This window comes from Phascolarctos cinereus, unplaced genomic scaffold, assembly GCF_003287225.1.
Source record: "Phascolarctos cinereus isolate Bilbo 61053 unplaced genomic scaffold, phaCin_HiC Scaffold_8;HRSCAF=390, whole genome shotgun sequence".
NCBI lineage: Eukaryota > Metazoa > Chordata > Mammalia > Diprotodontia > Phascolarctidae > Phascolarctos > Phascolarctos cinereus.
This window is the reverse complement of record NW_027556291.1, coordinates 9,417,707-9,441,735: the sequence shown is the minus strand read 5'-3', so window position 1 is coordinate 9,441,735 and position 24,029 is coordinate 9,417,707. Positions and strand designations below refer to the sequence as shown.

At 43.8% G+C, this 24,029-nt stretch overlaps 1 protein-coding gene across 6 annotated transcripts in view; it reads left to right on the top strand.

The window, feature by feature from the left end:
* The window catches only part of CENPI (centromere protein I), a 57,414-nt gene that overhangs the window by 20,661 nt on the left and 12,724 nt on the right, over positions 1-24,029 (top strand). For 4 of the 6 annotated variants that reach the window (XR_013483663.1, XR_013483662.1, XM_020963425.2 and 1 more), the window contains 14 exons: positions 5,642-5,690; positions 5,995-6,041; positions 8,396-8,485; positions 8,830-8,958; positions 9,192-9,368; positions 9,461-9,581; positions 9,873-9,964; positions 12,254-12,371; positions 12,464-12,528; positions 16,379-16,473; positions 19,340-19,472; positions 20,295-20,419; positions 21,613-21,661; positions 21,827-22,048. Coding sequence is in view for 4 of the 6 variants with exons in the window: in XM_020963425.2 (XP_020819084.1) it covers positions 5,642-5,690; positions 5,995-6,041; positions 8,396-8,485; positions 8,830-8,958; positions 9,192-9,368; positions 9,461-9,581; positions 9,873-9,964; positions 12,254-12,371; positions 12,464-12,528; positions 16,379-16,473; positions 19,340-19,472; positions 20,295-20,419; positions 21,613-21,661; positions 21,827-22,048 (1,512 nt within the window). In the remaining 2 variants the exon portion in view is untranslated. The remainder of the gene's footprint in view (positions 1-5,641; positions 5,691-5,994; positions 6,042-8,395; positions 8,486-8,829; positions 8,959-9,191; positions 9,369-9,460; positions 9,582-9,872; positions 9,965-12,253; positions 12,372-12,463; positions 12,529-16,378; positions 16,474-19,339; positions 19,473-20,294; positions 20,420-21,612; positions 21,662-21,826; positions 22,049-24,029) is intronic. The other 2 variants (XM_020963426.2, XM_020963424.2) reach the window with 1 other exon arrangement.

The window sequence follows — 24,029 nt, the reverse complement described above, 5'->3', positions numbered from 1 at the left end:
CTCATGTACCAATTCTCAGAAAATCATTTTCTATAATTTCTCATATGTCTCCATTTACGCAGAGAAAGTGCCCTGCCTCCTCACAGCTTGCCCTGCCAGCAGGCATTGTCTAGCAATGTCTCCTGCTGTGTTTCAGATCCAGGCTTCTTATGTACTAGGTTAGACCTAGGCTACTTGGGAGAATGGTGGACCAATCTTCTGTCGATGGGCCCCAGGGCCCCTTGGTGCTCTGACCCCATCTCCCTCCACCAGTGCATATCACAACTCTTCTATAAATTTAGTTAGTCTTTGGAAATTGTTGAGACCAGAAAATTGATCACTGGCTGACCTTAGTGATCACTTTGTCTGTACTTAGCCAGCCTGGACCTCGGGTAGTAGTCTGACTTATAGTCCTTCACTAGGCCCCTCCTTTAAGCCTTTCGTATCTGGTAGGCCTGCCATAAATATGCTTCACTGGTAGAGGCCTTAAGAGCCTAGAGTTGCTTTCTATACCATTGAAGCTCTGTAGGCCTTGTATAGAGGAAGTATACTCTAAACAGTGAGGCCTGGCTGCTGACCACTGGGAAGAGCCTCAAGAGACCTGGCCACTGAGAAAAATAGGAAAGCCAGGGGAGAGAAGAGCTTTGCTGGGAAGGTAGTGAGTTTGAAGTGCCTGGACCTCTCCCCCTGAAATCCTCTCTCTTTGGTGCTTTTATGATTTATTGTTAATGTGTCACCTTCTGACCGTTCATGCCTGACTTCTGCTTTGACCTGAGCACAGGTTCTCTGTGTAGGCCATGCAACTCAGAATTAAAGCCCAAACATGTTTGGGTTTTTATGTCCTTCTTATGAGTAAAAGTATTCATGAAACTGTGTTGGACTTTTCTAGGAATCTGAGGAGAGTGACAAGTTTTTTACTCCTGGTTGTACAGCTTGACATGAAAACCTTAAGGGGTTCTTCTCAGTTGCTTTGCAATTGCTTGGGCTGTTTGGGTGGGGTGATGACCACTTTAAAAAAATTATTTTTAATTGATTTGGCAGGAAAATTAGTTTCAGGTAAAATAGAAGTTCATAGGATACCTGTTCTCCCCACCTCTTTCTCCATGTTTTTGTATCCTTTTCATCTCAGGCACCCCTATCATGGAAGAGTGAGTTTCCTTCTCCTTTCCTCTCCAGTATAGCCCTCTATTCTTCTTGTTTCTCCTTCTAAGAATAAAAAACAAACACAAAAACCACTCCCAGGCTCTCTGCCTATCTTATTTTTTAAAATTAAATTACATTTTAGTTTCTTTTACAATTAACAAAAATTTTTTTTTCCTACCTCCCTCCTTTTCAGCTACCTTTTATGTGTTATCTTCCTCCACTAAAATGTAAGCTTCTTGAAGGTGGGGACTTTTGTTTTGCTTATATTTGTATTCCCAGCGCTTAGCACAGAGCCTGGCATATAATAAGTACTTAATAAATGCTCTCACTCTCTGTCTTTCTCTTGTATAAGTTGTACTCTTTTCCATTTCAGAGTATCTGCTCAGTTCTGGCCTTTTCATAACAAATTCTTGGACATCTTAAAGATTGATTTTCCCCCTGTAGTATTATACCATATTATATAGACTTATACTCAATTTGGCCAGATAGGTTATTCTTGGTTACAAACCTTTATCCTTTGCCTTTTGGAATATCATATTCCAAAATTTCTTTTTTATGGTGGCAGCTTCCGAGTCTTGTGGGACCCTGACTGGTACTCCTTGGTGCTTGAATTCTTCCTTTTTGGCTGTTTAGAGCATTTGTTCTTTGACCTGCATTTTAAGTATGGTTTGATATTCCTGAGAGTTTTCATTCTGAAGTTTCTTTCTCTTTTTACTTTTCCATTTGTGGTTCTAAGAGATCCAGGCCATTTTCATTTCTAATTTTTTCAAATGTGGAATCCATGTGTGTGTGTGTGTGTGTGTGTGTGTGTGTTTGTGGTCATGATTTTTTCAGGTAGTCTAATGATTCTTAGATTATCTCTTCTTGACTTATTTTCCAGGTCTGTGGAAAATACATTTTCTTTTGTTTGTTCAGTCTTTTGATTTTAGCATTTTTTGTTGCCTCATGTATTTGTTTCTTTATGGCCTGTTTTCCTTTTCAGGGGAGTTCTGTTCTAAAATAATAATTCTCCTTGCCATTTTTTTCCTCCCTAGCTGTATCTCTTGTTTCTTTTTTTTAGTTAGGTAACGGGGTTAAGTGACTTGCCCAGGGTCACACAGCTATTACGTGTCAAGTGTCTGAGGCCGCATTTGAACTCAGGTCCTCCTGACTCCAGGGCTGGTGCTCTATCCACTGCACCACCTAGCTGCCCCTCTTGTTTCATTTCTTACAGGTACTCTTGCAATGGTCGGGATATTCTTTTCACTGAAGTCCTACTTGGAGTTTTTATAAAGTTGTTGCTCTCTTCTTGTGGGCATATCTCTTGAGCTTCTCTCAGTCCAAGCTATTGGTTCATGGTGTTTGCTGATTTCTTCTGTTTACTTGTATCTCCAGCCTCAGTTTCTGGATTAGAGGTTGGTGCTTGAGTCTAACTGGAACTCCCCTGTTCAGGGATGGTGATCGTGAGTTCAGAGGCCCTGCTGTACCATACGTAGGAATGCTGTGGTCTCATTTCCTGGTGTGATTCAGGCTGAACTGTTTGACATGAAAACTATAAGGGCTTCTTTTCAGCTTGTTTGCAGTTGGTCATAAGTTTCATGGGCTAGTTTGCCACTTTTTTTTTTAATTTATTTTTTTGGCTAGGCAGTGGGGTTAAATGACTTGCCCAGGGTCACAAAGCTAGTAAGTGTTATGTGTCTGAGGCTGGATTTGAACTCAGGTCCTCCTGAATCCAGGGCCAGTGCTGTATCCACTGCGCCACCTTGCTGCCCCTCTTTTTCTTTCTTTCTTTCTTTCTTTCTTTCTTTCTTTCTTTCTTTCTTTCTTTCTTTCTTTCTTTCTTTCTTTCTTTCTTTGTCACTTTTTTTTTAAACAATGCTTTTTTTTTCCTCCCTGGAAAATTGGTTGCACCTAATTTGGATTGCAGTCCAGCTTTTCAGTGTTTCAGCTGTGATAGCTAACATTTCCACACTTGGGCAAATATTTAGTTCCTAAATTTGTATCCTGTTAGGAAAAGCATTTCAGTCCTTCACAGATGAGATGCTGAGATACTGTTTGGCAATTCTTCCTGAAGCCCTGTACATATATTTTTAAGTGAGAGCTTAATTACATACTTTCACTCATGTCAGAAGTATATAATGGCTAGAAGCTGTTTAGGGAGCGGCAAGCTTTCACAGAAATAACTATTATATTTCATATAAAATTTGTTTGGCCTGGTTAAAAATGAACGATTATGAAGGAGATAACAGAAGTGAAACATATGTCTAAATTCAGGCCGTTTAAAATTATGTCTGAAGTCTCAGGCTTGATTTACAAGTTCAAGAAATAACTAAGTATTTGCTAACTCAGTTACTGATCAAGCATTTAATCAAAATCTGCTGTGTGCTGGACACTATGCTTGGTCCTGAGGATGCAAAGAAAAGAGTCCCTGCCCTCAGGGAGCTTACATTCTAACTGAGGGGACAAGCTACAGATCCAGGTTAGCCTTGGAGAGGAAGGCCGCAGGGCAGAACTAGGCAAGCTTTCATCCAAAAGGTGGAAATGAGGGGAATGCCAGGAGGTGGAGTATTATAGTGTGTGAAGGAAGAAAGCAAGGAAGCATTTATTAATCACCCACTACATACGTTCTAGGCCCTGTGCTAAGTGCTGTACAAACATTCTTTCATTTGGTCCTCACAACAGTGCTATGATGTAGGGGCTATTATTATCCCCATTTTACAATTGAGGTAACTGAGACAAAGAGATGCTAAGTGACTTGTCCGTGATCACATTGTCTCAAATGTAGAGTTCTTGTGGAGAAGTAGTGTGGAAGAAGGCTGGGAAAGTAAGATGAAGCCGGGTTATAAAGAATCTCAAATGCCAAACAGGAGTTTATAGCTGATCTTTATGTAATAGGGAACCTCTTTGAAGAGGATTGTAACATGGTCAGCAGTGGGGAGGATGGATTGGAGAGAGGATAGCGCCAAGTCATGGAGTCTAATGAGAGGCTACTTCAGCAGCGCAGGTGAGAGGTGATCAGGACCTGTGGGGGGAGCTGTGTGAGAGGAAAGAAGGGGTTGCATGTGAGAGATGTGGTAGACGTGCAAATGATAAGATGCAGCAGCAGATGGGAGGTATGGGATCATGCAAGTGAGGGGTTGAGGACGACAGCATGGTCGAGAGCCTTGGTGGCTGGGAGGAAGGATGGTGGTGTTCTCAACAGTAATAGGAAAAGGCTTAGGGAGAAGATGGGTTCCGTTTTGGGCATGTTGAGTTTGAGATGCCTGTGGGGCAGCCAGTTCACATCATCCAATATGCAGTTGGCATTGTGGGATCCAAGCTCAGGAGAGAGACGAGGGTGGGTTGTATGGGTCTGGGAGTCATCTGCACAGATGTGATTTGAGGCCACATGAGCTGATGAGGTAAGTCATGGTAGAATGTAGAGAGAGAAGAGGGCCCAGGCAGGTACTTTGGGGGACATCCACAGTTAGTGGTGGTGTGCCCTGGCAGGTAGGAGGAGAATTGGGAGAGAGCAGTGGCATGGTAACCCAAGGAAGAGAGAGAGTCCAGGAAGAGAGTGCTCAACAGTGTTAAATGCTATGAGGAGATCAAAAAAGATTAGGCCACTGTGTTTGGCAATTAAGTGCTTGTTAGTAACTTTAGAGAAAGCAGTCTCAGCTGAGTGGTGACCTCACTGTAAGACACTGAGAAGAGAGTGAGAAGAAGAGGAGTTTGGCAGAGAAGAGAACCATAAGGCAGGAGCTACCAGGGCTTGGGAGGGGTTATGGAGGGGATTTGCAGGATGGCAGAGACTTGGTGTGCTTGGAGGCAGCAGGCAAGAACCAGTAGCTAGGCTGAGCTGGAAGATTAGGAAGCCAGCAGCAATGACTGTGGGGCCATCTGCTGGACAAGATAGGATGGAAGGGACCAAGGGGCCAGGCAGTGGGCTTGGCCTTGGAGGGAAGGGTGCTCTGGTCAGCACAGGTGGGAGGTAGTAGTGAGATGGGAAGAAGAGGGACCTTCTGGGGAGTGGCCTAGATTTTCTCAGTCAGGTATGAGCTGAGAGGATAGGAGGAGACTCGATGGAAAGGGTTGATAAACTTTGTAACAGTGATGTTGCTGAACTGCACAGTTGAATTGTTTGTTGATGCTATGCTCATTTGTTGGCCTCCCCCACCCCCACCGCTGCCCATTTATGGCCTCCAGTGAGTCCTCATCATGTGAACATTGTAGTTGAGGTGGAATAAGGTCATCACCAATGTGGCAGAGATGGAGGTCTTTTGCCCGTTGGATTGTATAGTGGGTTATGATGCAGCCCTTGGCTTGGCCAGCTGCCATCCCTTATCCTTGTTTTGTGACTGCCCATGGAAAACTTGGTCCCCAGCCGTCTCCACTTTGGGTGTGCACATCATCGTTGGTGATGTGCTGCTGCCTTCCTGCACTCACCATGCATGTCTCCCTTCTCCTTGTGGAAATGACCTCCGTCAGGGAATTTAAAAGCTCAGGTAGAAGATGTGACTGTGGCGTTCCATCGCGTTTTGTTCTTGTTCTTTCTTCACAGAGTTGTTACATCTGTAACTTCTTGTATCTGCTGACCAAGAGGGAGAATGGTGAGCTTTCTTACTCCATGCGCTACTTCTTTGCTGTTGATGCTGCAGACTTTGAGAATTATATGGTGCTAATAGTCCTGCTTCATTGTGAGAGCTTCTGGTGGCAATTTCTCAGTGCTTTTTTGTCTGGGAGCAGGGTCTTGGGGGCATAACTGACCATCATAGTCCTCTACCCATGGCCTGATTTGTAGGATGAGGTGGAAGGAACTGAGTCTCATAGAGATTTGGTTGAACACTTGCTTATATTTTGATTTTATTCTCATCCCACAATGTCTGACACTTTTGCTTGCTTTGCTTTTTCTAGTCAAACCCTTTCGTGTGAGGAAATTGCTTGAATTCCAGTCCAAGGTGGTGAGTAAATTCAAGGATGACTAGTGAAACATTAGGTAAAGACAAGGGCAACCTTAGTCATTGTGTGGTAGCGTATTTTTAAAAATATTAAGTGAGCAGAAGGTTCCTGGGCACCAACTCTAGACAGTAAGTATCACTGGTCCCTGCACTGCTAAATTCTTACTCCATTAAAACTGCTTTAGCCCAAGAGACAATGCCATTTGCATATACACGTTTGCATTTATTAATGACAGTGCTTGCATTATCAAGGTACTGTGGCAGAGGGCATAAGCTATTCTCAAGTCTGCCCAGGAGGACTTCAGCAGCAAATATATGGTGTTCCAAAAGTCTTAGTGTAATAGCTTCAAACTAAACTTAGCAACTACCATGTGCCAGGCATGGTGGCTGTTTCCCCCACACCACTCCCTACTTTTGTTTCTCCTTTGGCCTCTAAGTCAGGAGTGGATAAGGTGTCTACCATGAGTGTGCTGCTAGTGAGATTGTGGCAAAGAGGCATTGGGAGGTAGTAGAGAGATGGCTGACCATGGCATCAGGAAGACCTGCTGAGGAGCTGTGCATGTCACCTACCATCTTAGTGTCTCAAAGAATCTTAGTGCACACGTGTTGCTGCTGCATGTTGGCACAGAGCATTGCCATACTAAGAGTTCCCACAGCGATGGAATCACAAATCTGGACCAAAATGGGTACAAGGTAGTTTGGTCGGGTGGAAAGAGCCCTGCAATTAGGAACAGGACATCTGGGTCAGAGCCCAGGTTTGGCTACTTAGCAGCTCTGGCACTTGGAGCAAATCATGCTGCCTTCCTGAGCCTCCATGCCTTCCTCTGTGACATGGAGATTCTTGCACAGCCCATCTACAGTGTTATTGGAAGGGCAGGTCTTTGTAAATTGGTAAGTACTTTATCAGTCCACTTCTGCCTGGGCCTCTATCCTACTTCATTTGGTGATCTCCTCAGCTCCCAAGGATTTAATGACCATCTCTATGCTGAGAATTCACCAGTCTGCCCGTCCTGCCCTAACATCCCAGCTTGACCTCTAATCTTGCATCTCCAGCTGCCTTTCAGACATCCTGAACTGGATGTCTAGTAGACAATTTAAACTCAGTATGTCCAAAACCACATTCACTATCTTTTCTCCCTAACGTATGCCCCCCCCCCTTACCTTCCCTATTACTGTGGAGGATACCACCATCCTCCCAGTCCCTCAGGCTTGAAATCTTTGTTATCATCCCGGACTCTTCACTGGTTGTCAAAGCCTGTCAATTATACCTTTGCGGCATTTCTCGAATATGCCCCTTTTCTCTCTTCTGAGGCTGCTCCCACCCTGGAGCAGGCCTTATCACCTCACTCCTGGACCATTGCAATATTATGCTAATTATTACTAATCTGCCTGCCTCAAGTGTTTCCCCACTCCAGTTCATCCTCCATTCAGCCACCAAAGTGATTTTCCTAAAGTATAGGTCCAGCCATATCACACGCACACACACACACACACACACACACACACCCCCTCCCTCAATAAACTCCAATGGCTTCCTATTGCCTCCAGGATCAAATACAGAATCCTCTGCTTGGCCTTCAAAGCCCTTCATAACCTTCTCCCCCTCCTCTCCCACCAGCCTTTAGTCTTCTTACTCCCTGCCAGGTTACTTTTTCATGCAGTGACACTGACCTCCCTACTGTTCCACAAACAAGACGTTCTGTCTCCAAGCCCCGGGCATTTTCTCTGGCCATCCTCATGTCCATTACCTCACTTCCTTGGCTTCCTTTAAGTCCCAACTAAAATCCCATATTCTAAGAGAAGCCTTTCCCAGCCCTCTTAATTCTAGTGCCTTCCCTCTGTTACTTGCCTTCTGTTTGATCCCATAAGTGGCTTCTTTGTATATATCTGCTGGTTGTCTTCCCCATTAGACCGTGAGCTCCTTGAGAGCAGGGACTGTCTTTTGCCTCTTTTTGTATCCTCAGCACTTGGCACAGTGCCTGGCACATAGTAGATACTTAATAAATGTTTATTGACTGGCTAACTGGTGGTGGTGATGGTGCAAGTCGTAAAGATGGCTCCTAATTGTTGGGCCAAAAGCATAGGCAGTTAGAATGGGCAGAAAAAGGAGGCAGACAAGGAGGAAAGGATGTAGTAAAGAAGTCTATGCACTAGGCATAGTTGAAATACCATTACCAGTCGCCTCCGTGCCACAAGTTGTGTGCTCTGGGCTTAGCTGGGAGGGGTTTATCTAAACGTCATGTTGGTCATTCTTTGCTTTCTTGTGTCACCTTCAGCTGGGTAGCAGTGTTAGCACCTGCTTGGCTGTGTCATCTCTCTTCCTGGGCACCAGACTAAAAGGTCTTATTGCATTGCAGGGGATGCAGCCTTACCTCCAGGCTTTGTTGTCATTGTACAGATCCTTTTGCCCCGACTTGATTACCATTTCTTTACCTCCAAAAAGGAAGGTAAGGGATGAAGGGAATGCTGTGTCTGTACTGAGGTTGAGATCTGCGTTCTTTGGATTCAAGAATGGTCAAAATGTACTTTAATAGTATTGTAATTCTGGATATTTTAGAAAGTGTTTGGAGATTTACCAATTTGTAAGATTCAGTTGAGAAGAGTCTTAATTACTTAGTGAGGAAAATACATATGTTATAGAAAATAGGGGCAGCGAAAAATGGCTCTTCTGGTAGATTTCTGGGAGCTTAGGAAGTGTCAAAATTATTAAATTTCAGTTTGGGCAGGATCTGTGTTGCTCTGCCTCCGAGCTTTGTTGGCCACAAACCTAACAGACTTCTTCCTTTACCAGTTCTACTTTAAGACAACAGATAGCATTTGGCAGGCAGCCGTCTGTATTGTGAAGGAAAGAAATCAGAAATCCCCATTACCATCTGTGAAACTAACTATTGGCACAGCTTATAGCCACCCTCAAAAAAAGGTAAGCATCTATAACCCAAGAGATATGGAGCCTTCTTTTGAAGCCAGTCTTAACCCAACCCTTCAGATGATGAGGCTTATTTAAATGGTTTTTCTAATATTGTGTATCTGATATTTCATCAAAGCCACCTATGAGACCATGAACTGAGCCACTTTCATCCTGGTTTTTGTGTTTAAAGTTTGGGGCTGATCAGACTCAGTACAAGGATTATGGGTTGTTGTCTTTCTGCTCAGAAATGGAATTCTGGCTGTGTTATCCCAATGCCCACCAGCAGTCACGTCAGCAAGGAAGAGCAGGACGAGGAAGGTGACTCATCCAGCCTGGAAGTGATGCTTAGTGGTCAGAAATCCTTTCCTTTAGAGCAGCTCCACACGTTCTCCCAGCTCTTGGACAACATCCAGGACGTTGAGGTGAGTGACTAGGCCCTGCCTGGCCCAGCACTTTGGCTGTCCTCTTGGCCCTGGGACTCCTTCCTGGTTACTTCACTGGACTTTCCTTACAGCTTCCATCCCAGATGTGCTCAGTGCTCAAGAGTGCTCCGTTACTACACTATCTGAACTGTATCCAAGATGAGACCGTCTGGCTGCGGCTTTCTTACTGGATGAGTCAAGAGTTAAAAGAAGGTAAGAAAGAAAAACTCTAGAGTCCTGGAAGAGAGAGAACTAGGCAGGACGTGCTTCCCAGCTGGCTTGTCTTTGCTGACAAGCGCTTGCCCATCCCCTGGAGTTTCTGCTCTGAAGAGAAGCCCTAAGCCTGGTGCCAGCTGAGCTGCGCCAGACAGGAGTCCATGATGCTCTGTATTCCCGCCACCCCAGACTTTGCGTGTTGGGGCATTGAGTATTTGCGGTTGAGCTTTTCCTTTGGGGAGCTTTCCTTCTGTAACCAGATGCCTCATTTGTGATCTCCTGCTCTAGGATGTACTTGGTGCAAGGTCAGTAATTACACATCTGAAGAAGAGTTCAGGAAGTTTCTGGACATTATCATCAGCGCACAGTGTTTCTTACAGGTGAGAACTGACTTCTTTCTGGAATCCTGCAGCTTTTCTAGGTGTTCGTTGGGTTTCCGGGCCACCCTTTGAGTTCTCTGTCACCTTTTTATACACAGTAAATGTTGTATTTGTGTGTAATTTGTTTCTATAGAGTTTTCTTATGTCAGATGACCGTATTCTAGACAATAATCTAATGCTGTGTGCGTATGCACACATGTCTAATGTGTGTGGGTATTTTCATTTCCTACTTTCAGATACTTTGGATTAAAATAATAATCAATGCTATGGGAATAAACACTAAAAATTCTCTGTGTAACTAACACAGACTTGTTTGTCAGTAGAGGAATCATATATGTCGTTAGCATCAGCACAGTACTTTCTTTTTTTAAAGGGCTGAAGCTTTTTAATAATAAAAAAGGAGCTATGTACTCAACCTCAAAAATGTAATTTGTTGTAATTGCACCTGGACTGGGTCTAATTAGAAGATTTTTTCGAAGAGTTGGCCTTTTTTACTATACTATGAAGTAGGAATTTGGTAGGGCAGCTAGCTGGCACTGTAGTGAACAGAGTGCCAGGATTGGAGTTGGGAAGACTCACTTTCCTGAGTTCAAATCCTGTTTCAGACACTTATTGGCTGTGTGACCCTGGGCAAGTCACTTTACCCTGTTAGCCTCAGTTTCCTCATCTGTAAAATGAGCTGGAGAAGAAAATGGCAAACCACTCCAGTATGTTTGCCATGAAAACCCCAGATGGGGTCATGAAGAGTTAGACATGACTGAAAACAACTAAATAACAGCAAAAAGAGTTTGATAAGGGAATTGTAAAAGCAAAATCAACCATTCAGTCAGCAAACACTTAAGTGGTTTTTTGGGGTGTTTTTTTTTTAAATGTTTGTGAGCCAAGTGGCATTGTGCCCTAGGACACAGAGACCTATCCTTGAAGCCAGAAAGACGAAGGTTTGAGGCCTGCCTCTGGCACATAGTGGCCACGTGAACTTGGGCAAGTCACTTAACTTCTCCACTCTCCAGGAAATTCTGTAGGGCTTGACATTGCAGAGAAAGTGGGTATTTGCACTGGCAAGAGGGAGTTTCTTCACCAGGGAGTTCTCTAGATCCAGGAAAGCCTAGTTACAGTCCTGATCTTTTTCTTCCTCGGGCTTTGGGGACGCAAATAGAAAGAATGAAACAAGCCTGCTCTATCCCTGGGCAGCTGGGCATGCCACAGTACATTAGACCTGAAGTCAGGAAGACCTGAATTCAAATGTGGCCTGAGATACTTACTAGCTGTGTGACCCTGGGCAAGTCACTTCACAGCTTTCTGTCTCAGTTTCCTCAGCTGTAAAATAGGGATCATAAAAGCATGTACCTCCCAGGGTGGTTGTGAGGATGAAACAAGATCATACTTGTAAAGTGCTTAGCACAGTGCCCTACCCTCAAGGAGCTTCCATTCTCTTGGAAGGGGAAGCAGCAATGGCCATATCTAAATATCAAGCAAATACAAGGTGGAGGGGCACCAGAAGTTGGGCTGGAGACTTTTGACTTGGCTCAGAGGATGCTTGGGAACATTTCATTTGCTGGTGAAGTTACTATACAGGAAGCTTGAAAGTACTAAATTACATTTATTTTGAAAATCTTCTCTAGTTGAGGCTTTTCCCTGGAGGTAACCCAGACTAGCCTCTTCCACTTCTAGTTGATTTGAATTAGGGAAATGTGATGTGCTATGGCTTTTTAGGCTTTCCTAGGGGCTACTCCAAACAAAGCCCATGGGCCAGTAGAGCTGAACACAGGAGGTCTTTTATTAGAGGATCACAGAGTGTCAGAGTTGCAAGGGACCTTAGCAGCCATCTGGTCCTAGCCGTCCAGGAGAGGTTAGACACCATGGGTGCAGAGGATGATGGTGGGCTGTCAGGAGGCATCGAAGTAGGAGGGGAGCAAGCTGGTCTTTAGGCGTGTAATGATAGGGCCAAGCTCACCACAAAGGCAAGGCAGGATTTCTTTGCCAAAAAAGTTTTCTCATAAAGTTAACCATAAACAAAGAGGAGTCAAATCCTGAGTAAAACTTGTAGTGTTAACCAAATATGACTAAACAAATGAGTGAAACCGTCCTTCCTGGCCCTGGCCAAGTCCAGCTGGCATTTTCTTTTTCTCATAAAGCACAGCTGTCTCCTTCAAGGAAAGTGCTTCTGGCTGTGCCGATCCTGCTTTTGCCTTGCTCCCTCCAGCTCTTTCCAGGTTTTCCTTTTTAAACTGTTGGCTAGTTAGCTTTTATGGTCAAAGAGGTTCTGACCTTCGGTTGTGTTGCATGCAGGAGGGCTTTCCTTCCAGTGAGGTGTTCCTGTATAAGAGCCTGCCTTTGTGGGATGGCATCTCTTGTCGAACAGAATACCTGCAGCTTCTCAGCTGGATTCCCCTGGGGAATTTCTCTGGTATGTAACAAGAAAACAGGGAACCCCCTTTGAGGAAATGCCCAGTGGTATTTACAGAAAGGTGACTAACCCTTTGGATGCTTTTTCTTTAGAAATCAAGCCGCTTCTCTGTGACTCCCTGACGCAGCTCTTCTTTACATCCTCCATTTATCATAAGGTAAAATAAGGAACTTTTCTATGTCGGGTTATTGCCAGTCACATGGGGTTCCAAGCTGAGGCTGCTTTGCAATAGAGATGATGCCTGTTTCCAAAGCATTGCAGATGTGTGTCTACTCAGCTCCTTCCTCTTTTATCTGCAGTCACTTTTTATTAGAAACACAGAGGAGAAAACAAAAGTGCTGGCTTAGTATCATACAGGAAATGAGATTCTTTTTTTTTTTATTAATTAGGCAGTTGAGGTTAAGTGACTTGCCCAGGATCACACAGCTAGTAAGTGTCAAGTGTTTGGTCTGAGGCCGGATTTGAACTCAGGTCCTCCTGACTTCAGAGCCGGTGCTCTATCCACTGTGCCATCTAGCTGCCCCTGGAAATGAGATTCTGTTTGTACTTGTCACTTCAACTTGGATTTGGGCTTTACTCATATGCCTGTTATTCTATACCTGTTATTTTCGTTGCCTGGTCAGTGACCTTCATCACATTTCCATATTCACTCATTTGTAATCTGAATTTTGTATTTCTCTGTAATTCTGGTCTAATCCATATGGTCTCTTCTTTATTCCTTAACTGACTCCCTTTGTGTTTTCTCTAATTGCCTCAGTTTCCCTGTAGTATTCTTTGTCCTCTTAAGGCTTCATTCTTAAGATTGTACTTTTTCACATCACAGCTTTAGCTCTGAATATTCTTCTCACTGACCTATGCAGTGACATGCAGTAAACCTTTCGGAAAACATTCACATGCTAAATTTTGTAGAGCCATTCTCATGTAGAGTGCATACGTTGCTTGGATTTCTGGCACTCCATGCGCCCCAAGACTAGACAGTCTTTGAGGTGGTGACATGAAGGACCAAGGCTAGCTACTCATGAATGTGTGTGTGTGTGTGTGTGTGTGTGTGTGTGTGTAGCAAGTAAAACTGCCTAGCTGTCAGCCAGCAATACTTGAGCACCTCCTCTGGGCTGGCCCTGGGCTGGGCACTGGGGACCCACAGCGAGAAAGGAAACCTTCCTCAGCTAATCCCAAATGCTTGTGGTAAGTACAAAAGCAGGCCAGCAGGAGATGTGACACTGCAACAAAGACCAATGGTGAAATCAATATACCCAGTAAAGAATGTAATCTGAAATTAAAAACCACTGAACGTACCAGAGCTAAAGAAATTCACAGAAAAGAAACAAAAAATACTTTGCTCGTTGTCCTTTCCCAAGTCTCTTTGAGGTTATGTCACTCATGGCTTTTTCTTTTACAAAATAACTCCTCCTGCACAACCATATCCCCACCCCACCCCCCACAAAAAAAAAATCCCTACCAACAACCTTTATTGGCAACTCACTGGCTCTTACTTTTCTAGGCATCGTTAAACAACATCTGGGAAAGCTTTCCCAAAGCAGTTATAATCTGATTGTACCTGAGAGGGACCTATGCCATCTATGTATCCCCTGTCCTGCCTAATGCTGTACTAGCCATACAGATATAGCATTAATGTGGCATTCATTGAAATGCTAGCTGTTATTATATTTTTATTAGGTAGGCCCCCTCCAGAGGTTGTATAACCTTGGAAAACCCAGGGTCACCTCCATGCTATAAAGAAGCTTTAGAGGTTTCCAGTGGAGTCATGAAAATTGTCTTCCCCATCTGATCAAGAAGGAAACTGAGGTTCTGAGGTAAAGTGATTGACCAGTAGTCACAGCTGACTGTCAGAGTGGTATTCAAACCCAGGTCCTCCGACTCCCAAGTCAGTGTCCTTTGGACAGCCCTATATTGCCTTCTCGTGACTCAGAAAGCAGCCAAGGAGTCAGAATTTCAAGGTTGGATTTCCCCATTATAATCCAAATCGTAGCAATGAGAGAAAAATACCTATTTAGAAATTTCTAGATTGTTAAATAACCACTTCACATGGGAGTCCATGCTATTTTCTCAACTAAAAAATAAACTTAGGAGTGAAGTGAAACTTGGCAACTCTCAGGTACAACTACATCCATACCGTTTCTTTACACGTGGCTATTTTGCAAGAGCCCAGACCTTAATTTATACTCTCAAAAGGTCTCTGCGAGAGGCAGCTGGCTTAGCGTAACACCAGGCTTGGAGTCAGGAAAACCGTGGAAATTTATATGTGGATTATGTGGAAATGTCATCTCGCCATTAAAAGTCCTGGTGATAATAGCATTCTAAAAGTAGGGTCCATCCCTATGATAAGTTTAAATTTTAGATGATGATGGTAAAATTTTGGCAACAGGAAATGTATAAAGTGGTTACAATTCTTAGGAATGACATTTCTCCATGGTATATAGATATTGGATATGAGAAGGACCAGTGGTGGGGTTTGTTGTTGTTTTTGACATTGTGGGAATCTCCTCCCCCAAAGCAGATCACAGCCCCACTCTGCCTTTAATAGGTAGGTTCCGGGGAGTTGTCAGAGGACCAGCGGTTAAATGATTTGTCCCTGGTCACACAGCTTGTAAGTTTCAGAGGCAGGATCTGACCCAAGGTTTTCCTGACTCCAAGCCTGGTGTTACTCTATGCCGGCTGCCTCTCCCAGAGACCCTTTGTGAGTATAAATTAAGGTCTGGGCACTTGCAAAATAGCCACGTGAAAAGAAACGGTATGGATGTAATTGTACCTAAGAGTTGCCAAGTTTCACTTCACTCCTAAGGTTTATTTTCTAGGTGAGAAAATAGCATGGACTCCAAGTGAAGTGATTATTTAACAATCTAGAAATTTCTGAATAGGTATTTTTCTCTCATTGCTATGGTTTGGATTATAATGGGGAACTCCAACCCTAAAATTCTGACTCCTTGACTGCTTTCTGGGTTCATGAGAAGGCAGTATAGGGCTATCCAAAGGATACTGACTTGGGAGTTGGAGGATCTGGGTTTGAATGCCAGCTATGTGGCCGTTGGTCAATGGCTTTACCTCAGAACCTCAGTTTCCTTCTTGGTCAGATGGGGAAGACAATTTCATGCCTCCACTGGCATCCTCTAAAACCTCTTTATAGTGTGGAGGTGATCCTGGGTCCCAAGGTTGTGCAGGCTGTGGCAGGGCCCAACTAAAGTGGCCAAACCTGGAGTAGGTGCCCAATGATGTAGGGGATGTGTGCGGTTCAGTGGCCAGCCCAGCTCTGTGCAGAGGCTTCTCACCAGGCCGGCTACAGAGTTAGAAAGAGTTTCGCCCCAGCAGACTGTATCCTCAAGTGGCTGTACTCTGGGAATATTGACTTGAAATCCCTTGTACAGTCTCCTTCATGGAATGGTTATGGGATGGTACCTTGTAAACCATAAAGGGCTGTTCGAGTGGTCATGAGTAGCCCAGCACCATTCCAGGCACTGTGGATGTATATACAAGCATAAGACTGCCGTCAAGGAGCAGAGAAACAATTTGTTCAAGTTGGAGAGAAAAACTACCCCCATGGGACGAGTGAAGAGAAAAGAAGTGTTCCCTGGGGTGGTGTTGCCCATCATTACAGTGAGAGCGCAGAAGGCTAGATCAGAGTGAACCTCATGGAAGAAGTAGTAGATGCCCTCTTCAGAGCTTTGTGGCAGCAAAGGGAAAAGGGAGTGGCCATTATTAATCTGTGGAAGGGAGAGCTAGGACCAGTGGGGCAGGGTTACAAAGAGACAGATTTCTGACAACCAGAGCTCTTGAATGAACAGGGTTCTCCTTCGAAGTTGGGAGCTTCCCTCCATCACTAGAAGTATTTGGGCAGCAGCTGATGGCGTCTTCTCGGGATGGTGTTGCCTTAGGAGAGAGGTTGCCTTTTACGTTCAAGTCCTTGATGGTTGTGCTTGGCCTGTCCAGGCAAGGTGGCACAGTAGAGCAGAGCAGTGTGGGTAATGGGTTCTTTCCTTTGCCTCCTTCAGTGCAGTGTTCTTTATAGCCTGAAACAGTTGCTGGAGAACTGGCTGTTGTGGCATGCTATGAAGGTCAGCATGAAGTCCACGCTGAGCATTTCTGCGTAAGTCTTTCCCCAACCCACCAGAAGGGATGCTGGGGACCAAGGGAGGGAGGGGGGCCTGCCTATCCCGACCCAGGACTGGGGCCTGAGACTTCCAGCTATTTAGAGATTTGCAACAAATAAAATGTTTCCTCAGCGGTTTCCTGTCTGGCCCTACAATCCTTTGGTGTAAATTACTTTTTTTGTTCTTATTACATAAAGGAACAGTGCATCTTTTTAGTCTTCAATGATTAAGTTCTGTGACAAGCAAATTGAAAGACTAGGATCACACTGACTTGTAACAGCTCTTCATTGCAATCGGGTTAGGCCAGTGTGAATAAAGACAATTCCGGTTATGGCCAGAGAAGATCCTCTAAGCTATTTTGGCTGTTCTTCTGCCATATTTTGATAATACCCTCTTTAATTTGCTCACTTGGAATAGAAAGTACTGCCAGTGATATGCTTTATTCTTCAGGTAATAGAAGAGCCTAAATTTTCAAGGTTTTCCCTGTTTCAACCCCAAAAAGCTTTTACCTGAAGTCATTTTGTCCTTTTAGCCGTATTTCTTACTTAGTTCATACTCAGCACAAACCAGATTCAAAGGTCTCTTTTAGTTAAAAGTAGATGGTGTAGTGGTCTTGGCTAGGGGAGTGCAGTGGGTTATGAAGATGGCCTGGACTATTCTCTTAAACTTTTTTTTAAGTCATTATTTTATTCCACATTGCTCTTCTTCTCTGCTTCCAAGTGGGAACATGAAGAGTTAATAGATGGCCGTGCCTTTTATAAAGGAATGATATTTAAATACTTAAGTTCCCTTTAAAAATGTCATCCAGAGTTCCTCTTTGCATCTGTTGTCTTCCTTTTGCTTTGCTTTGGAGCTGAGGAGCTCCAAAAGCGGAGGAATCGTTTTTTGTATTTTCTTTCAGAAGAAAAATTTGGAAACTGAAAAAAAAATGTATCACTGTTTATATATGCTTTTAAACATTAAGAAAACGAATTCTTCCTAAAGCTCTTCAGTCACTAAGGTCAAAGTCCAAGCCACTTTTCCAATATTTCCTATTAATTCTTGGCATGTATATGCTGCCAGTTTTATAAACACTCCTGTCATCTCCATTTTAGAGATGAGGGAGGCAGCTTGGCATAGTGGATAGAATACTGGGCTTGGAGTGAGGAAGACCAGGGTTCTCATCATGCTTCTGATATTTACTAGTTAGCTATATGATCCTGGGCAAATGACTTGATCTCTGTGTGCCTTGGGCAACTCTTTGGGACATACGTATTAATTCACAGACAGTTTGGAAACTGAATTGGCAGAGGGAATTTCCACACAGGGAGTCCCCCATGCTGAGGAAAACAAAAAGTCTTTTGCTCATCCTTTGATGCATCCTTTGAGCATCCTTCCCATTCCCTGCAGAGGGACTGTCCTGGGTAAGTCATCATTTAAGTACCCCTTGCTACTTAGGGACTCAAGGCCATATGGCCTTGGAATTGGGCTTTTTTGAGGTCTCTCTTCTGTCAGGTAAGTGGCACTAGGCCAGAACCTACAGAAGAGGCTTGGTGGATAAATACCCACTCTGTTGTCTGGCTTTTTGCAAAAAAGCCTTCTATCTGGAACTCATTTGGCAGTGCTTAGCACCTGCATGGAAGCCTTTGAGACTGTGGTGTTTTGCAAAGGCTCACTTTCTGATAACTCCACTTGCCTTTACCATGCTGTTTCCAACTTCAAATTTAATCTCAGCCAATTGAATGTAAATGGAAGAATAGCCATGATTGGTCTTAAAAGCTGAGAAGAATGTAGAACATTCTTGTGTCTGATCCTCAGTAGGAAGAGAGAGGCCAAAGACCAGACTAAATCACTATTGAAGTGCCTGCTCAAACCAGGTCAGTTTGAGTGAAGGTTTTAACAGCTTCATAACTTAGGAAGTCAAGCTGAGATTACAGTGACATTCCTTTTGTTGTTGTCGTGGAAATTTATGTACTTTGGAGCTGCCAGTCAGTGTGTTGTAATGTTCACATCTTGCGGGAGGTGGGGGCCTGGTGGCCATGGTGGCCATCTGGATCTGCCTATGATTTCCTTGGTGTTAGGAAGTTTGCCAATGTAAATCAGCAACTAGTCCCCAACTTTGAGTCTTTGAGGATCACTCGGGGGCACTGTAATGAGAAGTTAGGTGACTTGTCCAGCGTCATATAGGCAGTATGTATCAAAGATGGGAGAGACTCAAGCCTAAGCCTCTGTGGCTCTGAGACCAGTTCTCTGTCTATCACAGCATACCGCCTGTCGTTGTAGAGAAAAGAAATTCTCAATGATTTTAAACTTTTCTTTTGGATTAAACAGTTCATATTTGAACTGGTTTATTTTAATCACTTTCTCTATTCTCAGATTCCATTCCGTGTTTTAGTGCCATCATACTACATACTTATGTTTTCTTTTTCTCACATTTCCTGGTTTGGGGTCCAGAGCTACCTTCTTGGACATTTTGTATCCACTCTGTCACTTCCATGGTCTACTTAATTGATGAATGTTGGTAATTAGTGCTTAGCACATAGCAAGTACCAACTGTGGGCTCAGGGCTACACAGATAGAAGGAGGATTCCACACAATTGCTAACCCAGGATGATGGGAGCTCCTGTCCATCTAGAGCCTGGTGCCATCTTTCTTTGCCATCCAGCCTGGAAGCTGAATGTGGTCTAGGAACTGATTGTCAGGTATTTCATGGAGTGTTCTCCTTAGGTTTGCCCTACATAGGAGTACCAAGCTCTGAAGTACCAACAGGAAAGGTTTGCAAACATGCCCATACTGACTTTTGCCCCATTCTAGACAGAACAGCTTGAAAGTTAAAGAGTTTTGGGAATGCCTGTGTGTGAATTGCTTGCTTTCTGATTGTAGGGACACTCCCATGATTGCCCTGAACTCTGTGAGTGAGCTGATCTACTACGTGGGATGGCTGTCCACGATTGCTCTGCGATTGGAGAAAAACAGTAGTTTCTTACTTCACTTTATTTTGGATTTCTTTGAGATGGTAAGCATCCCATTCTGCGTGATCATTTCTCGTGATGTCCACTCATTTTGATGGTTTGTTATTTAAATGCTTCTCTGCAGTCAGTTGTCCCACGTGGTGGTGGCTCATATGAACATAATTTAAAACCAGTTGAAGTTTTTGATGGCATATACTTCTGAAGAATTACTTAATATCATGGAAATAAAAAAGAAAATGAAAATCTTTTCTCGCTACAGGATTGGCCCTAGGCAAATCTGGGATATACTTGGTGATGACCCTTGTTTCCTTATGCAAATTCTAACTTCTCCACATTTTAGCTGTTCTTGCTTTAGAGCCCTCCCACCCAATGGGATCTCTCCCCACCTTGCTGTCATAACAGCATTTGTCTTCCCCCAGGCAGCACTGACATGATTCCAACCTTTTCTGGACTCCCTTTCTTCATCAGAAGTAATTTTTGTCTTGTGTCTCATTTGCTTTTCAATGTATCAGATTGGCTAGCTGTTAACATGTGCTAGAGTGGGTTATTATGTGTTAATGGAAAAGCATTGCCCTCACTCACCTGTCCTCACTCGCCTCTCAGGTAATTTTATGTAGTCTTCTGGGAACAGCTCCTTAGCCCAGCTCTTGATCAGTTAGGTAGAAATTTAGGTCACTAGGTGAGAGAGAAGGTTTATAATTTCCTGTTTTGCCTATGAAGATGGTTGACTTCTGATCTAATGGAATAATTGCTTGTAATATTGTAATGAATAATGAGTAAACATTTTATTTTGTGCAGATGCTATTTTTGTCACACTTGATTGAGAACTAGAGAGGAATATCTGATGGTATCTTTGTTCCCTAAAGGTGTCTGACATGTATCTCAATTATAACCTTCCATTAGTGGTGATATTTCCCCGTGGGGTCTTCTATCCAGCACTGCTCACCTCAGACAGCATCGCCCTCAACCGTCTCTGTTATATTATGTACAGGTACGTGGCCTTTTCCAAATTGTAAGGACAGTTCCATCTTAATGTTGATAATCCATTCACGATTTCTGTTTGCTTTGTGGGTGGGTCTTTGTAACCAGGAAAGAGAAGGGCATTCTCTAGGGCCTGGTTGTCCAGTCTGGGATGCTGCTGCTACTGCCGCTGGCATATTATAGTGTCAGTGCTGGCTTTGGGATGGATAAATGCACTCAGAAGAACTTGACGAGTTGGGTCCTTTTTAGCTGAGCAGTCCTCATGTACTCAGTTAGTCTTTTTAATCATATTTTTCTTGATATTTTTCATTTTTACATCCCCTGCATTCCTGAATAGAAGTTTCTCCCCGCCCTACCTAGTGAGCCATCCCTTGCAACAAATATTAAAAAAGAAAAAGGGAAAATGCAGTTTAGAAAACCCCTCCCATTCCAACCCCCAGTTCCTCACTTCAGCCAAGAAGAGGTGGGGGGATACATTTCCTCAAGTCTTTGAAGACAAGCTCGCTCATTAGAATTCTAGCATTGCTTGCTTACTTTGTTCCCATTTGCATTACTTCATGGTGTGTGGTGTTTTCTTGGTTCTGACTTACTTCACTCTGCATCAGAACTTAAAAGTATTCCCATGCTGCTCTGAGTTCTTTGGGTTTTTTTCTTTTCCTGACGGCACACTACTGTTCCATTACCACATGTAATACTCATATATCACCTTTGGTTTAGCTGTTCCCCAATCAGTAGGCATCTGCTTTGTTTCCAATTCTTTGCTACCACAAATAATACTGTTTGGAATATTTGGGGATATATGGGGAAGGGAGAGGTCAGCATTAGTTATAGTAGCTTTCTGTTTCTTCATTTAAGCTTAAATTTTTCTTTTAAAAAAATCAGACACTGGATAACTCGATATTTGAAACTGAGCTTTGGCCATGCCCATTCAGCTCCCCGGGAGTCACGGTGCCCCCAGCTGACAGCACCATTTTTCCTTTGTGTGTCCCCTTCTCTACTGAAGGCCACACTTTTCCTCTCATAACAAAGGAGAGAGTGGCTCTGTAGCATCCATCACATTGCCTTTGACCTTATGTTAATGTTTATTCCTTCAGAAGAGTGTAGTAATCTCATAGCAGGAAGGTAAAAATGTTCACCATTCATCCATGTCACCGCTCAGCATTTGGTTTTTCCAATTTTGTTGCCTTCTGTTTTTCCTGTTAGGTATCGTGTCAACCTGACTGCCTCCAAGGAAAATGCACTGATATACCAGGTACTGAGGGTAGACTGGTGCCATCAGATAACAAATGGTGTCAGTAACTGAGCAAGACCTTAGTAGGTGTCCTGGCTGGGGAGGGTGACAAAGAGACGGGTGGGAAGGGAGGCAAAAGCTTATTATCACAATCTGGTTGATGAGAGCTTTTCCCTGCCCCCTTAGGAGAGGCTGAAGTTCAACAAAACCTACCAAGAATTTAATGAATATGTGACCGCCTTGGTGGACTGCCTGTGGACATCCACATCCTTTGAGAAAGACCACTATCTCTACATAGATCCTCAGATCCTAGAAAAGACTAAAATACGGGAATATAAGAAAAGTTTAAATCTAATTAATCATCCAGCCTTACTGCCCTATTCCATCAACTTTCTGCTTCAGGTAAAAGTACGTAGGGATTCCTGGATTACTTGCTTTGTGATGTCTTGAAAACATTTTCATGCTCCTCACTACCTCATAATTTATTGCTTCATCCATGGTACCCTGTATGAAAAAGGGGTCATTGTCAAAGGTGTTGTGTGAGACCTGTATTGGAGGGGCACTGAAGTGGCTGCTGGGATATTGCGCTCTTATGTTCATCTTCCCATTTCCTTCTCACAAGTCTGCCTCCATACGGTTTTCCTTGATCGTTCCCAATGATGTGCTGTTGCTTGTTAGGTCCTATTGTCCTTCAAGGCAAATCACTGGATCCTAAGTCTTGAGCTACCAAGGCCCAAAGAGGTCCAACCCTCTGTCTTCCATTTCTCTTGGATCTCCCACAGTATTGTCAGGACAATACCAAGGGTGTTTTGTCTAATGCAATCAATATGATCCTGAAAATTCAGGAATGCTTTAACTTGATTTCTGATTGACCTTCAACTGAAAACCAAAAGTCGAAAGGTTCTTTGGCCCCACCCCCACCCCCACATGCCTTTTCTCTTCTGCTTTCCCCTCCCTGGTCTTGCTTGACAATAACCACTGCATTAGTTGTTTCAGGCTTCCTTGAGCAGCCTCTTGATGCATGAGATCCCAAATACCGGAAGTTGAGTGGCATTCCTTTAGGACATTGTTGTTGTGGTGTTTTCAGTCGTGTCTGCTTCTTCGTGACCCTACTTGGGGTTTTCTGGGCAGGGATGCTGGAGTGGTTTCAACCATTTCCTTCTCTAGATCATTTTGCAGATGAGAAAACTAAGGCAAACAGGGTGAAGTGACTTGCTCAGGGTCACATAGCTAGGAAGTATCTTAGGCTGGATAGTCTGGCTTGGTCTAGTTCTGCTGTCTGATTCCTTATGGCTTAAATTCTTTTTGGTTTGGTATTTTCCATAGTTCTTTGTCATTGAATTAGGCAATGAATTAAATGTAAAAAAGGCAGGAGTTTTCAAGAGCCAGCACAGCAGAGTGGAAAGAGCCCGAGACCAGGGACCAGAGGGCCTGGGTTCTAGTAATGGCCCTGCACCTGGTGGTTGACCTTGGGCAAGTCAGGTCATTAGCCTGACACTGTGAAATGCAGGATTTTTAAGAGTTGGAAGAGGCTGAGAGATCATTTAGCCCAGCACTCTAACTTAACAAATGAGACAGCAGCCCCAGATTGTAGAGAGCCTCTTTCCAGGCTATGAAGGAAAGAGCTGTGGTTTGGCTGTCAGAGAACCTGCTCTGGGTCCTGACTCTGCTCCTTCCTTTGTGATTTTAAGCAAGTCCTTTGACCTCTTTGGGCCTCACTTTCTTCCTCAGTAAAATGGGAGGTTTAAATTAGATGATCCCTACAGCCCCCTCTGGTTGCAAATCCTGTGATCCTAAGTGCCTTCTCCAGGCCCACCCAGCCAGTTAGTCTAGAACCCAGTTCTCTGAAATACCAGACTAGTGCTCTTTCTGCTATTCCAGTGATGCCTCACCCTCTTCTGCTTTCCTCCCGGGGCCATTAGAAGGAGGTCAGGGTAGGTGAGTGAGAGTACTTACGTAGTTTCATATAGTGAAGCCCTTCCGTGATTTCCCCAGAGCAATGGCAGTCTAGCCAATTTTGTATGCTTTTCCTTTTGGTTCTCTCCAGATCAGTTTCAGATATTACCTGTAAGGCACTGTCTAAAATAGCAGGACTATGGTTTGTACTTGCAAAACACTGATGATAAATGGTATATACCAAGCAACTTATGAATGGCCAAACATTCTGGAAATGAATGGAATGAAATGCTTTTGCATCATAAGGCCTGACAGTCATGAAGAGTTCGGATAAATATGGCAAAACTTGGATTGCATGATACAGAGTGAAGAAATGCAAATCAAAGAACGGCATATGTAGTGATGAAAACAGTCACTGTAAAGCAAACACCACAGTAAAAAGCAGCAGGTTTGAGGGCAGGTACAGGTCAGTGCTGGAGGAGCTGTAGCCAAG